Raw genomic sequence first — 16,338 nt, forward strand, 5'->3', positions numbered from 1 at the left:
AGATCACTGGACATCTGTGGTAGATCACTGGTAGATCACTGGCTCCCCCCCCAACCAAAAGAGCTCAAGAACTCTGGCTCTCCTAAAAAAAGCTCAGCAACTTTGACCTGAATCCCTAAAAAACGGGGGTAGATCACTGCCAGTTTTTAACTCTGCGTAGATCGCAGTCTCTTTGGGAGTTGGCCACCCCTGGCATATGAGAAACAATAAACCCATTAAAAGAGTTACATAGATTGATTTCAATGCCCTCCAGTGTGATTAGGTTTTGTTTGTTTTGCCTTGCGAAATGAAGAGGACCCTGAGACCAAAGGCAGTTTTCTTTTCCCCAGGCGTCTTACTACCCTCAGTATTTGGGATGCAGCTGTCAGTGAGGAAGACTTGTTCTTTTAACTGAGTCGTTTGTTGCTTATCTCTTTCTTCTGCTTGTTCCATCTGTCAGGCCATCTGCCTCCCAATGACCCTGGACTGCTTTCCATTCTGTATTACAGGTCCACACGTTCCGAGGTCCACATTGGTGTGAATACTGTGCCAACTTCATGTGGGGACTCATTGCTCAGGGAGTCAGATGCTCAGGTAATCTTAAAAATCTTATTGACCAGGCCCTTAACCCCTGAAAAACAAAACTGTAAATCTCTTTCAAGGGGCGATGCAGAGTGACAATGCCCTCCTAAATTAGACAAAGCGTTCTACAGTTTAATGCTCTTTTAGAGCAATGCACACACAGACACACTTAATAATAATAATAAGAAGAAGAATAGTAACTGGTTTAAAGTGGATGTCTCCTTTTCACTCAATGAAGTTAACTACTGGTGTCTCTTTTTTTTCTTTTCCTTAATGAAGTTTAAAGCTGGGAAAGAGTGGAACTTTTGCTATGGGAAATCCTGGCTAAAATTTGAATTCCAAGCTTAAAATATATGAGTAACTCTTGAGCCTTCTGGGGGATTATAATGGAGCTGATAGTCCGGCAACTAAACTGCTCAACTGGACTGGACTGGACTCCATTTCTAACCTCACTGACCTATCGTTAATGGGTACTAGTCATATTGCTGTTATTGGTTGTTGGCATTTAATATATGTTAGCTACCAATTGCCAACGGGGTTGTTAACTGTCCAGAGGAATCTTAACGGTGTATGTTCTGAGCCTTTAACAGAGATCCGATATAAAGAAATAGGTAATCATAGCTTTCATGTGAAGTCAAAAAATAATGCCTGCTGATTCATGGGTCATGGTCCTCCAGATATTGTGGGGACTGCAACTCCTGTCCCTCTTGACTAATGGACATATTGTCGTGGGTTGATGAAGCTTGATAGACAGCCACGGCTGAATTAGCTGGTGTAGTTCTATAAATGTGCGACCCAGAAAACAGGCACAGTTGCAATTTAACATGCCATAGGGTATGGTGAGTTAGGTGGGGAAGATCTGTTGTGCCCCAGAGCTCTTGGGCTTGTGGTGGGGACATCATACTGCCATTTTATATTACGGTGCCTAAAGCTGGTTTTTTTTCTCGGTCAACCATACACAATATAATTATATGACTTAAATGACCGTTCCATGGTATTTTCTTGTCAGTTGTCATACTTAAGCAGGTATGGGCTCTTGCCAACAACACTGTAACTTGACTACAAACTCCCATCAGCCCCAGTCAGCATGTCCAATCGTTTTAGCCCCTATAAAGAGCTATACACAGGTCTCTGTGGCTGACATGTCCATGCTAAACACAGGAGACCTGTGTGACTTCAGGGTCATTGCCAATCCCTTTAAGCTTGCAGATTCCCTTTGGACAATTAACACAAGAGGTTGAGTCGACATGTAACTAATTATTCTTATAATAACTGTACGTTTAAACATAATATGTCTGGCTGGATTTGTTTTCATTCTCTAAGTATTTAACCTGTGGAAAAAAGTATGTTTATTTAGTCCAAAGCTTAACTTTCTGCTTCATTAGGTTACCAATATTTAACTCTAAGCAGACAAACAAGTTTTTAACTACACAGGAAATGTTTAGCAAGAACTAAAAAAAACCCTAAAGGGAGTATCTTAAGTACAGCTGGCTGGGTTTGTTTAGATTTCACTGAACAATACTGTATTATGCAGTTGGTTTCTGTCTGAACGAGCCCAATAAACCAAACAGATTTACTGTAGTTAAAGGCACAGAGGTCCTTTACCTGTGGGTATCAAATATTGCAAGGGAAGAAACTGTTGATGTTTAGCAGTGGAGTCAAGAATACTTTATGTTGATGGCTGAAAGGGACAGTGATGATTCTGAATCACACTGTGTACTTGTGAGAGTTAATTTTTATAAGAAGTGCAGAAGTCTAAGCCTGCCTAGAATCCCTAATCTCGGTGTTTGAAGCCCTGCTTAATGAATGAGGCAAGCTCTGATTAGTCATTTGTATGGGTAGTTGACTCTGCACATGCATAGAGACACACTTTTATTATTACTTCACGTGTTCCAATGAAAGAGCAATAAATCCAGTTTTCTAGCAAATGGGTACAAAGGTTATCTAATAAACGACAAGCATATATTTTAAACACATATTCATTTTTTTACTGTTCTCAAGCTTCCCCAAACTAGCGCTTAATGCCAGCCAGATGTTGCGGACTACAGCACCTGTCAGTCCAGCATGGCCAATGGGTCAGGGATGATGGTCAGATGAGAGTATATCTGGAGGACTCTGGCATGGGGTTAACCTTTCCCTACCCAGATACAACAGAAGGCTTATTTTCTCTTGGCTAGAATAGCTGGTTTCTTTGAAGCTCAATTGCACACAGGGAGATGGAGTTGGCAGCCCCCCTCTCCTAGAACATCACTCCATCTCTGTTGTATTTAGGCTTCTGTTAGGGGCCATGGGACAGAAACTATACTCAGGCTGCAATCTAGGAGTAAGTCCCACTGGTATATGCGGGTGGCGCTGTGGCCTAAACCACCTCTTGGGCTTGCCGATCAGAAGGTTGGCTGTTCAGAAGGTTGGTGAGCTCCCGTTGCTCTGTCCCAGTTCCTGCCAACCTAGCAGATCAAAAGCACACCAGTGCAAGTAGATAAATAGGTACCGCTGTGGCGGGAAGGCAAATGGCGTTTCCATGCGCTCTGGCTTCTGTCACAGTAGCCCATTGCATCAGAAGCGATTTAGTCCTGCTGGCCACATGACCTGGAAAGTTGTCTGTGGGCAAACGCTGGCTCCCTCAGCCTGAAAGCGAGATGAGCGCCGCAACCCCATAGTCGCCTTTGACTGGACTTAACCATCCAGGGGTCCTTTACTTTTTTATCTAAGTCCCACTGAACTCAGTGGAGCTCGCTTCTGAGGAGACACTTATAAAATTTTACTATAAATGTAATATTTACCACATGGATTGGCCTGGATTTCTTGAAGAGCTCCTGTATCCATTACAGTCTTCATTACAGTCTTGGTCCTTAAAATTTGTTTTAATTTGTTGGAAGCCGCCCAGAGTGGCCAGGACAACCTAGTCAGATGGACAGCATACACATAATTTATTGTTGTTCTTATTACAGTTACCTGTCTTTATTTCAGTTAGCATTGAAATGATCTGAACATCTTGTCAACCCATTTCAAATATATTAGAACCACAGGCACTTGGAAGCATTTCCCACATTCTCCACATGGTGGCCAAAATTTTTGTTTCAGCCTTAACAGTTGCTCATATGTGCTTCATGTACCTGCTACATTACTAGAGAATTAGAGTAAGATTCAAATGTTATATTACATAGGGCTGCCATACATCTGGGATTCATTCATTGGAACGGAATTCTCAAAAATTGGTTAAAATTTCTGGGGAAACCCAGCCATATGGCAGCCCATATCAGAAGCTCGACAACTTTTGCGTCCGAATGTTCACTTTTTGAAATATGGCAACCCTATACTCATAGAATTTCATTCCTTCGCATATTTTTGCCTGCCAACCTTTGTTATATTTACAAATTGAACTATTGCCCTGTAATTTACTGTGTGCAGTGACTTCCTTAAAAATAAGAGTAATTGAGAGCTAAGATGTTCACATGTAGAATGTTTTCATTCTTTCTGAGAGTAAAATAGAAAAAACTCAAAGTAACACTGATACTTTCTTTACAGACTGTGGATTGAACGTACACAAACAGTGTTCAAAATATGTCCCCAATGACTGCCAACCAGACCTCAAGAGAATCAAACGAGTCTACTGCTGTGACCTCACCACACTAGTGAAGGCCCACAATTCACAGAGACCCATGGTAGTGGACATATGTATTCGAGAAATCGAAGCAAGAGGTATTTACTTGTTGATGAAATAGGATTTCCTTCACTGGGTTACTAAAACGCTAATATAATATCACTGACTGACAAACGTAATCAGATATTATATTACAGAAAACTAAGTAATTTTAAATTACATGTTTTATATAAAATCTGCTTTCTTTATAGTCCTTTGTGGGGGAAAGTTTTATGAACAAATTGTTTAAAGCATTTACTTTGAAGAACAACAACCTCATTTGGTTGAGGAAGCGAATTATAGTTCACTACTACCACCACACAAACAATGTGCATTGTTTTAATTATTTAATATACTTAGCTATATTTTTCAATGTAAAAAACTATGCCCCCTCACGTTTAATTTTTTTCAGTAAATATTGCACTTTCTGATTAAAACTGTTGGGAGACATAGTAAAGTCCAGTTGCTTTCAAAATGATAACCAAGCCTATGTTGCAGAAACTAATGTAAAATGAACAAATGCATGTTAAGATTTTAATGTAAAATAAACTCTTAGCCTATAAATAATAGAAGAAAATACTTATAGAAGGCTTCAATAGGGCGATATATAAATTCAATCAATCAATCAATCAATGTGTATATCATAAATCAAACCTAGAACTGTTATAGGAATTTAAATCTCTCAATTGTGCCACCGGGGTTGTGTCCAGTTAAGTTCTACACAGTGTAAAACGGACTGGAATATATTTAATTAAGTTAATAGACCAAAGTTAGTCATTTCCAGTTTACCCACATAGTCTTAGTAGCTGAGTGAGTACAGAGGTACCTCGGGTTACATACGCTTCAGGTTACATACGCTTCAGGTTACAGACTCCGCTAACCCAGAAATAGTACCTCGGGTTAAGAACTTTGCTTCAGGATGAGAACAGAAATCGTGCGGCGGTGGCGTGGCAGGCCCCATTAGCTAAAGTGGTGCTTCAGGTTGAGAACAGTTTCAGGTTAAGAACGGACCTCCAGAACGAATTAAGTACATAACTAGAGGTACCACTGTATAGATATTAGAAGACAAAGGTGTGGATCCAGTGCTGGAATTATGTACAGTGATACCTCGGGTTAAGAACTTAATTCGTTCTGGAGGTCCGTTCTTAACCTGAAACTGTTCTTAGTCTGAGGTAGCACTTTAGCTAATGGGGCCTGCCACGCCGCCACACGATTTCTGTTCTCATCCTGAAGCAAAGTTCTTAACCCAAGGTACTATTTATAGGTTAGCGGAGTCTGTAACCTGAAGCATCTGTAACCTGAAGTGTCTGTAACCCGAGGTACCACTGTATAAGCTAAACAAGCTATAGCTTAGGGCCCCGGTCTCTTGGGGCCCCCAAAAAATTTTAAAGGGGAAAAAACTGGATGTACATTTCCAAAATATAAGATAAAAAACAAATAAAATAAAACCTACATACAGCAACAGTGTTGTGTTTTGTGTAGGCTCCTATGATGTAAGTCATGGGCCCCGTCTGCTCCCTAAAATATCCCTCGTTTGCTCATTTCTATATATAGGGTGCCTGCATTCTGCATGTGCAAATGGTTTTAGATACCCATTAGGTCCATAAATTATCATATAGCATATATTCAACACAAACAACAGCGACAATTTGTTGTTGACAAAGGACAGCTGAATACCGTATTTTTCACTCTATAACACGCACCAGACCATAACACGCACGTAGTTTTTAGAGGAGGGAAACAAGAAAAAAAATATTCTAAACGAAATAGTGGATATATGATTTTTGTGGTTCATGCTGTGGCCACAGACATGTGATCTGATAGTGAGTTTGGAGTAGCCCAATGTAAAAATCCTGAGGATCCATGTGGATCCATGTTTGTAACCATGGAGGAGGGACATTTCCCCTTACTTTCTAGGAGGAAAAAAGTGAGTGTTATGGTGCAAAAAATATGGGTATATAAAGGGCCCCATTACCTTTAGTAGCTTAGGGCCTCATCAAACCTAAATCCTGCCCTGTGTGGATTCCAAGAGAAGTGAAATTTAGGGATTTTACAGCAGTTTTTGATGCTCTCTTCCCACCTGAAGCCGCCTGCGCCCCCACTCCCAAGTATCCACCCTTCTGAACAATGTGGCATCTGAGGCTGCTGGAAGAGGAGCGTTGAAGTTCAGAGAATGAAAGAGCCGCCTTTTGGAGGATTTCAGATGGCTGCAGGGACAAGGAGAGGATGGGAAACTTTCCCTCCATGCACTTCCTTAAATTGATTTCCGCTACAATCCAAGCCATTAGCTTAAATTAAGTCATCATCCTTATGTGGGAAAGGTCACACAGCTCAGTAAGAGAACTAATGGTTTGCATGCAGGAGACCCTGTGTTAAATTCCTGTTTAAAAAGAGAGAAAAGGCTAACAAGCCTTGGAAGGCTCTCTGCCTGAGACCTTGGAGAGCAGTTGCTAGATAGAAGGTTCAAGGCCCTTCCATGGTCACATTCATCACTTGAAGCATCTCTCTACTTCCTTCCGACGCTCAGTTGTTACAAGATGAATTGCACCCTTGTGCTTAAATAGTGTCAGCCTCCCTTTCCAACATAGTGATTTCAAGTTATCTGTTATAGATCCTCAAACCGATCCTCCAATTTTCTCCCTTACACACATGGTGTGTGTGAAAAAAACCCTCATTCTTTAAAAGCTAATGATTGCTGTTATGGGCCTAAAGGGGGCATAACTAACCAACTGTGAGAGGCTCTGTCAAAAGATGGCTATACGATGAGTAATTTCTCTTGTTCCGAGAATTCGGGAGGCAGAAGCTAACTTGTGAAAAGAAGTAAAAAATAACTGGAATGTGAAAATGTATCCCTAGACTAAACAGCAGCTGATGAAATTTTTGCCTGCAGGTTTGAAGTCAGAAGGGATTTACAGAGTCTCGGGGTTCACTGAACACATTGAAGATGTCAAAATGGCCTTTGATCGAGGTACAGTACATTTTAGCTGTGGAAAGCCTGCTTCGTTTCAGGAAGGACTATACCACTTTCTGTTTCTGCATATTAAATTCTGCCCCACTATCTCTAAAATAATGAGGGTCTAAATTACATTATCACTATACTATAAGGACAGATGAGCTTTAGAGTAAAAATCAGGTCAGTATATTTGTGACTGTTAATTCCACTGAGTAAGCTTGATAGGAATAATGTTTATTTATTCTTCCACGGGATGAATATGGATGCTGTACAGCAACAGTCGCTCACTGTGCTGGTATTGTTGACCAGTTCTGTTCCTGCTAGCATATAAAACATTCATTGTACAGCTTGTTCATAGAGTTCTCATTGTAACAAGTGCATTCTGAGTTTTAGTTGGTTGTTTGTCCTGCTTGGCACCACACATCTCATATTTGAGGGTTGTTACTAAAGAAGGATCTACATAACTATTTTTTTCTGCTTTATTTGTTTTTTTTTTTTTTTTTTGCAAAGAGGCATTAGCCTCATTGGCACTAATGGGAACTTTTTTACTAAGCCTCATGGGCACATGAGGGGGTTGATATTCAGGGAGACATGGCTAGCAACTGAAGAGATAAACCTCATCCCCTCTTTTGTTCTGCCCTTCATAACTGCAATTAATTTAAGAGAAATAAGAGTTGTAATCCATGTTATGCATTAAGCATTGTGGGTAGATTCACCTTTAGTGTGTGTTATAAACTATGGGCAAACACAAGTTTTATTGTCAGCTTGTTTAAAATATGGCCACTGAACTTTTAGATGCATGTGATTCCTACCACAAGGAGACTACAGAAGTGACCTGTTCCTCAACATGCCACCATAACTTGTTTGGTGGTCTGTGGTGGCATAATTAACATAGGAATTTATTAAAATGCTTATATACTACTATTTCATTAAAAAAATAAGCAGTTCCACTTCGTAAACAGCTGCACACCAACAGCTCATCGCGCCAAACAGCTTCCCTGTGTTTGGATTTAAAATAGCTTATAGGTTGTATGAATTTACTCAATTTGCAAGAATTGTACCCTAGAAATTCAACAGTTGTGGAGATAGTTATGTGTAGACTAAGATGTTATTTATCTGGTTCATTGCTCATTGGTATTTCCACATGCCCACCCAGGTTGCTTTCAAAATGTTACTGTTTTTAAAAAAAATCTATTCAGGACAGTGAGCTGTTGAGGACAAAGTTGCTAAACAAGCAAACAAACAAAGATGGCTGCATGTGGCTTGTTTGTGATGGATCCCTTGACCGAATCATGGTCAAACACCTCCAAAGTACTGCAGCTTCCTTTATCAGTACCATTGCTCTCTAAAACTACCAGTACTTATTTTCTCCAGCCGACTGATTCTTATTAGCATCCAATAACACCAATTTTCAGAATGAGCAATCGTTTTTACGCCTGCAGTTTGTGGCATATTGCAGTTCACAAATAGTACATTTGTTTTCTGGAGTGCCTTTTGAATGTTTGGAAAGAAAAAATACCGTGATGGAATCTATAGGTAGCATGATTCTTAGAGCAATTCCAATTTGAGCAGTGCTTTTCATCAGAATTAATTTCTTGATTTGCTGTGTGCCTAGGGAAGGGGTCAGCAAACTTTTTCAGCAGGGGGCCAGTCCACTATCTCTCAGATCTTGTGGGGGGACCAGACTATATTTTTGGGGGGCAGGGGGAATGAATGAATTCTTATGCCCCATAAATAACCCAGAGATGCATTTTAAATAAAAGGACACATTCGCAGGCCTGATTGAGAAGGCGATTGGGCTGGATCCGGTCCCAGGGCCTTAGTTTACCTACCCATGTTCTACCCATTCCTGCCTTTTAAATGGCCTTCAGTCTTTCCCCATCTGTTTAGCTTATAACAAGTTACAGGCAGAGAGATACTTATCAACTTCCAAGTAAAACTCCTCCATGATATGACTTGCTATGATAACCTATGAATGTCACTTTTATTTTGTAAACTTACAGATAGCCTGAAAATGGGATATGGCATTCTGCTTTACCATATCTGGATGGATATAGAGGCAGCTGCAGTATTTTCCCCCCAAAGCATTTGCTTTCACTCTAGCACTTTAGATCTCATTGTACTGCAATTAAATAGAGCTGTCCAAACAACGTTTTATAATACTAACGCTTCCGTACCAAGTATATGAGGATAAATATGAGCCTGGCTGGTGCAGAATAAACACTGTGATGGAAGTACTGGTGCTGTATTAGAGTAAATGCTATTATGCGGGTTCACTCTGCTATATCAGATACATAAGACTGTTATTTTAAAGACTTGCTCCCCAGTCACAAACACATTTATAATTACACTTGAAGATTCATTCAGTTACAATTTAGCTCCTTCCTAATAAGTGTGATTATTGTTGAGGTGTTAAACTTACAATTTGGCCTTCACAAGTAACTCGGCTGTACATCTGCTCTAAAGGAAATTTTTGTGGATATATTTCATGTCGCTTCAAGTTTAATGCCACAGGTTTCTTCGCAAAACAATTATTTATTCTGCTAAATACAAATGTATTTAAAAACTTTATTGCAGGGTTTTTCATAAGCAAAACAAAGTACCGTGACATAGAGGAAGGAATAGGTACAAGGACTTATTTTAAAGCAAGACCTGAGAAAGTAGGTTTATCACTTGTTTTCTAAAGGGACAGAAGAGTGGATTACTTCTGAACAAATTTAAACTTTGTGCCTGAAAACTGAACTACTTAGTAAACTGTTCCTAAAACACTCTCTCTCCCTGCCCCCCCACCACACAAATAAGATTTTATACTCATGGTTTTATAATAGTTCCTTATGTGCTGCACTGATAGTTTCACTGAAAGGTATCCTTAAATCTTTTAACTAAAATGAGATTGGTCTACTACAGTACACTGTTCAAGGGACTGTCTTTGAAATGCCTTCAGAAAAACATTTCAGGTAGTACAAATTGATCCAGCAAATGTGTTTGCTGGAGCCAGTGTATGGGAACGTGCAACTTCTTGATTGTTTTAGCTTCACTGGCTGAATAAACTCAGGGGTATATAACTCAAGGCGTTCACTTTGAAGCCTTAAAAGAGTTTGGGATAAGGATTCATAAGGGAACATGTCTTCCCATATGGTCATATGTCCATCCACAGAGATGACATCGGAAGACCCAAAGGCACATCCCAGCTCCATCTGAGGTATAGTTGATAGGGGTGTGTGAAAAGGTATCCTGTGTAGTGTCCAGGTTATGAAACTTCTTCATTTTCCAGTGATTCAAAACCCAATCATGAGCAATGTTTGACAAGATAACTCAAGAATGTCTTTGGTGAAAGAAAAAGTAGGACCTTTAAACCATCTCATCCTTTTCTAGATGGTGACAAGGCAGACGTCTCTGCCAACATATATCCAGACATAAATATTATTGCTGGAGCACTGAAGCTGTATTTCAGAGATCTGCCTATCCCGGTTATCACCTACGATACGTATTCCAAGTTTATAGATGCAGCAAGTAAGTACTGAGGCATTTCATTTATTTATATAGTTTTGTCATAACCTTAACTCTACAATTATAAAACTCCTGCAGCAGCAGGAATACTGGATTTCTTTAATTGTATTTTTTTTATTGAACTTTGAAATCTGCATCTGATACAGCTTACAAGAATCTTGTTTTGTATCACGTAGAGCTCTCCAATGCTGATGAAAGACTAGAAGCTGTCCACGAAGTATTGATGTTACTTCCTGCAGCACACTATGAGACTCTGAGATACCTGATGATTCATCTCAAAAAGTAAGCGAATTTGCCTATAAAAGGAGGCTTGATCATCTTTCTTTCTTCATAAAGAAATATTCTTTAAAAAACATTTTAAACCGTCTCTGCAGAAGAAATTTCTGGCAACACAGCCAGATGGGTGGGGTATAAATAATAAAATTATTATGAGTAATTTTAGTAGTAGTAGTAGTATCTTCAAATTTTAACCAGTTTTACGACGCTGTGGGTTAAACCACTGAGCCTAGGACTTGCTGATCAGAAGGTCGGCGGTTCGAATCCCCGCGACTGGGTGAGCTCCCGTGGCTCGGTCCCTGCTCCTGCCAACCCAGCAGTTCGAAAGAACGTCAAAGTGCAAGTAGATAAATAGGTACCACTCCGGCGGGAAGTTAAACGGCGTTTCCGTGCGCTGCTCTCGTTTGCCAGAAGCGGTTTAGTCATGCTGGCCACATGACCCGGAAGCTGTACGCTGGCTCCCTCAGCCAATAAAGCGAGATGAGCGCCGCAACCCCAGAGTCGGCCACGACTGGACCTAATGGTCAGGGGTCGCTTTACCAATCAACAAGTCACAGCCATATAAGTAAATTAGAAATGTTAGACATGTAGAAAGATACCTGAGAGTACAATCAGTCATCATAGAGATCACAGTTAATTCAAAACTTTGTTTCCAAGTGGGTTCACACACACAAAAAAAGGTTTCGTTTATTACTGAAAGTGTAGGGGGGGAAATTGACGACCAGTTTGTCCACGGGGGCCCTTCACATGGAACTCTCCTGCCCACGTGTAATTGTGCCCCCCATTCAGAAAAAGTGGGTGTGCTGCACTGATCTCCTGTCTCCATTTAAGTGCACAGTGTCACTTACCAGCCTGCCAACACTGATGTCACTGCAGCTTTCTTGGACAGAGCAGTTGCACAACAAATTGACACTGCGGTGGGAGCTGGAGCCAATATGGTATAGGCCTGTGGGTAAACCAACAGAGCCATTATGGTACAGGCCCAACCTTATTCCTGCCTTGTCCTACAATAGTTCCATTCAGGTTGCCAAAAAGTCAATGTTGGAAGGGTGGCTCCAGCTCCCCCCCCCCTCCCCAGGCCACTATTGCAGTGCAGAAACAACCATTATTCAGCATGTGAAGCAAATATCTACTATATATTTTGAAAAGTAGTTTCTCTGAGCCCTATGCATTTGGACAGCTCTTAAGATATACGGAAAATTTGCATGGCGGTTCGTAAGATCAAGGAGCAGGTATCTGTTTCTGTTTGGATATAACCTTGAATCAAGATTGCTAACTAAGCCAGGCTTAGGCAAACTTGGCCCTCCAGATGTTTTTGGCCTACAACTCCCATGATCCCTAGCTAACAGGACCAGTGGTCAGGGATGGTGGGAATTGTAGTCTCAAAACATCTGGAGGGCTGAGTTTGCCTATGCCTGAACTGAGCTTTTCAAAACTGCACTTTTTTGTGTTTTCCTAGAATTCCCAATCAGCTCTGGGTATAAAGAAAGGGTGGGAAAACAGTTTAACAGAGCTATCACTTTTCTTTCACCTTTAGGATTACCATGAATGAAAAAGACAATTTTATGAACGCTGAAAATTTGGGAATAGTGTTTGGACCTACTTTAATGAGACCCCCAGAAGACAGCACTCTTGCTACACTCAATGACATGCGGTACCAGAAACTCATTGTGCAAATATTGATAGAAAACGAAGATGTTTTGTTTTAAATGAACAAAGCTGTAAACTCATGGCCATCTGCTATGAAAATACAAGTTCAAAGGGAAAACAAATTCCCATAAGAAAAGAAAAGGGTAGCACATTATTTTCTGCAGTGTTGCAGATGAACACCAAAACATTTAGTTAAAAGGGGAATGTCTTATAGACATATGCCTCTTTTTTAATTATTTAAGAAAGAACAAAGGTCAGAAGAAAAGCATCTTGCCTTCTATCTTTTGCCTTGCTTCCAGTGTTAACGATGTAGAAAGGTTACAGACTGTTCTACTGTAACTTATTAAAGGACACAAACTTTGTATTTTATTTAGATCATTGAAGCAAAAAGGTACTTTCAACCTGATGCTCAAAGTATTATGCTGGCACAGTTCCTATTGAAAAGAACTGGGTCAGCATAGCAGATTTGTAGGATTGTTGTAGTAAACCCTGATTCAAGGAGGGTAAACCATATATGGGGGGGGGGGGAACAGGTTTCTTGCATCCTGTTTTGGCATGCAATGATTTCTAGATCATGGTAGTTATGTGGAAATAAGTGGCATTGGACTTGATGGGATTTATTTTCCCCATGACAACCATAATGTAGCGCTCAAGACATGCTCTCTACTATTTCAGTTGTGTTCCTCTTACTGAAAATAATGGAAAATTAAGTAGTAGGATTGTAACAATGTCCATGATCTGATTCCAAGCAGAGCTTCTGTACAGGCAGGGTCTTCCTGGTTTTCTTCTATGAACTGTATAATGCCTTGTATACAACAAATAATTTCGTTGTATACAATGCCTTGTATACAACAAATAATTTCGTACCTTGGTTTTCGAACAGCCTAGTTCTCGGATGTTTTGGCTCCCGAACGATCGAAACCTGGAAGTGACTGTTCCAGTTTTCGAATGTTCCTTTGGAAGCCGAACATCCAGTGGGGCTTCCACGACTTCCGATTGGCTGCAGGAGCTTCCTGCAGCCAATCAGAAGCCGCACTTTGGTTTTTGAACGCTTTGGAAGTCAAACGGACTTCCGGAATGGATTCCGTTTGACTTCCAAGGTACATGGGTAGCATTTCTATTCACACAGGAGAAAAGGAAGACCCTACATTCAGGATATTTTATCTTGTCCAGTATCTTAAGGATCAGGTTGTTTGTCAGTATTAGTTTTTATAGGGGTATACGATTTCTTTCTAATTAAGACATAATTATACTATGTCTAAATGGAAACAAACATGTATTTAAAGTATATTTTTACTTTAGTTAGCTGCAGGAATGTTGTTTTATTTTAGCAAGATATAATTCAATGCGGTGCATTGATGACTTTCCGTATAGTTCTCTTAAGCATTATTGCTATGGATATTGAAAACATTTACCACTAGTGCAGTATTACCCTGACATACCTCTTTCATTGCAAATGCTTTTAATGAGACTTCATTTCTCATGCTCATCTTAATATTATTTGGTTTGTTATGTTCTAGCAATTCATGTTCTTTGCTTTTAGAGGTATACAAATACAGTATTCTATTTATCCACCTCCTTCCAAAAAGAGGAGCAACAAAGGTTTATAAACAGACACTAGCATTAACTACTACGCGTAACACATTTTTTGGAGTACAGTAATGTTTAAAATAAGTGATGCCAGAATATTGGATATTACCTGGCCTTGCTTAAAAGTTAGCACTTATTTAGGGTTAATTATTTTATTATTATTTCTAAAAATCAAGTTGCATTACTTTGCTTCTGTATTTATAAAAGTAAAACATCTGTAAAGTTACACACTTTTCTTCAGTGTCTTCTGACCAATTTGTTAATAAAAGAAAGAGAGGTGAAAGATAGAAAATTGGTATATTACCAGATCTCGGGGGGGGGGGGGTGTATCTTTCCAAAGGTTGACCTCTCAATGCAATATAATGAAATTCATCCTAATATTAGACTTTTTTTCTCACATGGAATTTTCCCATCGTGAGATTTTTTTGTACAAATATTTCAAACACAAAGGTAGCATACTTTATTACGAAACTGAATTTGCAATACAAAAGACTCTATTGAGCTCTGCTCTTGATTTGTACAAATCCTAAGTTTCAAAACCCAATTATGCTGTTTTCTGAATTATTTCAGGGAGCATAGGTTTCTATTAAAATTGGGGTGGGGAGTGTGCAACATGGATAATGAAGAAAGAGTAAAGACAAAAGGAGGCACATGAAAAATAATGTATATCAGTTATCCTTTACATAGGTCACCAAGGGCTAAGCAGACAGACCCAGGCTGCAGGCCAGATGTAAGTGAGGTCTGCTTTGCTGGCACAATGCTAGAAGGGATTCTCCTAAGTTGTACAGATTTCAATTGTTGTAGGTTTATGTACTAAATACTGTCATAAAATGGTATGGAAATGGTTTTATTTTGTGAAGTGAAATATGCTTTGTAATTTATGATAGTGTAAATGGAAAGGGGGGGAAATATCCCATTAAATGTGTTGAGTCCCTGTCTGTAATTTTCACTGCAAGCGAAAACACTTGGTTTCTCTATGCATTTTTTTTAAAAAAAATGGTTTAAAGATCAGCACATTTTTCATACAGTTTACATGCAACAAATTGTTTAAAAATGATTTTGCTGATAGAACTAATATAAAAGTAATTCAAATAATATATAGACTTATCAGGTGTTCTAAGATTCAAACAACTTCCTACATTTAACCTGACCATGTTACTCTTTCTTTTGCCTTTCTTTAACAAGATAGAAGATACTATATTTATGTTTTAGTTTCCTGGTATTAAGTTCTACAGTCACCTATCATTATCTTACCAATTTTATACAAAACTCAAGTATGGAAGAAAGCTACATTACGTTATCCAAGAAATCTTACTCCCTTTTATTTCCTTTACTTCCACATGGCTCTCAGTATGTTGAATCACATTATTCAAAGGCTTATTAAGTGCCTGAATGAGAAAACACGCTGAACTATACTACAGAAGTTTCTTCTTGTACTATTTTATGGAAACTGGTTTTGCCAGTTTGTTTTTTGAGCTCAAGATGCATTGTACATAATACAATGACTACATAATACATCCCAGGGCTGTGCCCAGAGTCCATACTGAAATCTGGCAATGATGTCTCAAGAGGTAAAACTGATCTCTGCCTAAAAAGCCAGCATTTCACTGGTGGGCTTCTGCAATTTATTTGCGGAAGGGTACTTCGCGTGCCTTGAGCTTCACAAACAAACATCCCTGACACACATTCCCCAGCAAATTTTGTGCTCTCTGATGCATCTCCAAACTCTTAAGTACACTGCGAGCCTGTAGACTGAGGGTAAATGAATCAAGGCCTTTAAAGGAGTCAGTAACAGGACATAGTGTATTCATTTCCAACTAAACTGCTACTATATAAACACAAGAAGTGCATAAAGGTCTTCTGAAGTCCATGTGAAATCTTGCGACTGTTTTTTACTGATAACTTTCAATAAGTTCAGAAAGCCCTCCAATGCTCTTTGTATCCATCATGCTAACTCTATTGTGCCCACCTGTTCCCTGTCTCAGGTACCTAGCAAGGCTCCCTTGCTAAAACAACTTCAGAGAAAGTCAAAGAACCTGCTTATTTTATCATACAGGCAATTCCCAATTTACATGGTGATTACATTCCACGGCACCATGTGTTTAAGTGAAATCGCATATATCTGAATCATCATTGAAAAAGCCCCCGTTCTGTC

General features: G+C 39.5%; 1 protein-coding gene across 2 annotated transcripts in view; it reads left to right on the forward strand.

Moving 5' to 3' along the window:
* The window catches only part of CHN2 (chimerin 2), a 146,952-nt gene extending 131,835 nt beyond the window's left edge, over window positions 1-15,117 (forward strand). For both annotated transcript variants that reach the window (XM_083705989.1, XM_083705990.1), the window contains 6 exons: window positions 489-573; window positions 4,090-4,263; window positions 7,095-7,172; window positions 10,533-10,670; window positions 10,844-10,949; window positions 12,481-15,117. In XM_083705989.1, the coding sequence (XP_083562115.1) occupies window positions 489-573; window positions 4,090-4,263; window positions 7,095-7,172; window positions 10,533-10,670; window positions 10,844-10,949; window positions 12,481-12,652 (753 nt within the window). In that variant the 3' untranslated portion in view covers window positions 12,653-15,117. The remainder of the gene's footprint in view (window positions 1-488; window positions 574-4,089; window positions 4,264-7,094; window positions 7,173-10,532; window positions 10,671-10,843; window positions 10,950-12,480) is intronic.
* Window positions 15,118-16,338: the final 1,221 nt, after the last annotated feature.

Source organism: Podarcis gaigeae, assembly GCF_964106915.1.
Source record: "Podarcis gaigeae genome assembly, chromosome: 12".
In the NCBI taxonomy this organism is placed as follows: domain Eukaryota; kingdom Metazoa; phylum Chordata; class Lepidosauria; order Squamata; family Lacertidae; genus Podarcis; species Podarcis gaigeae.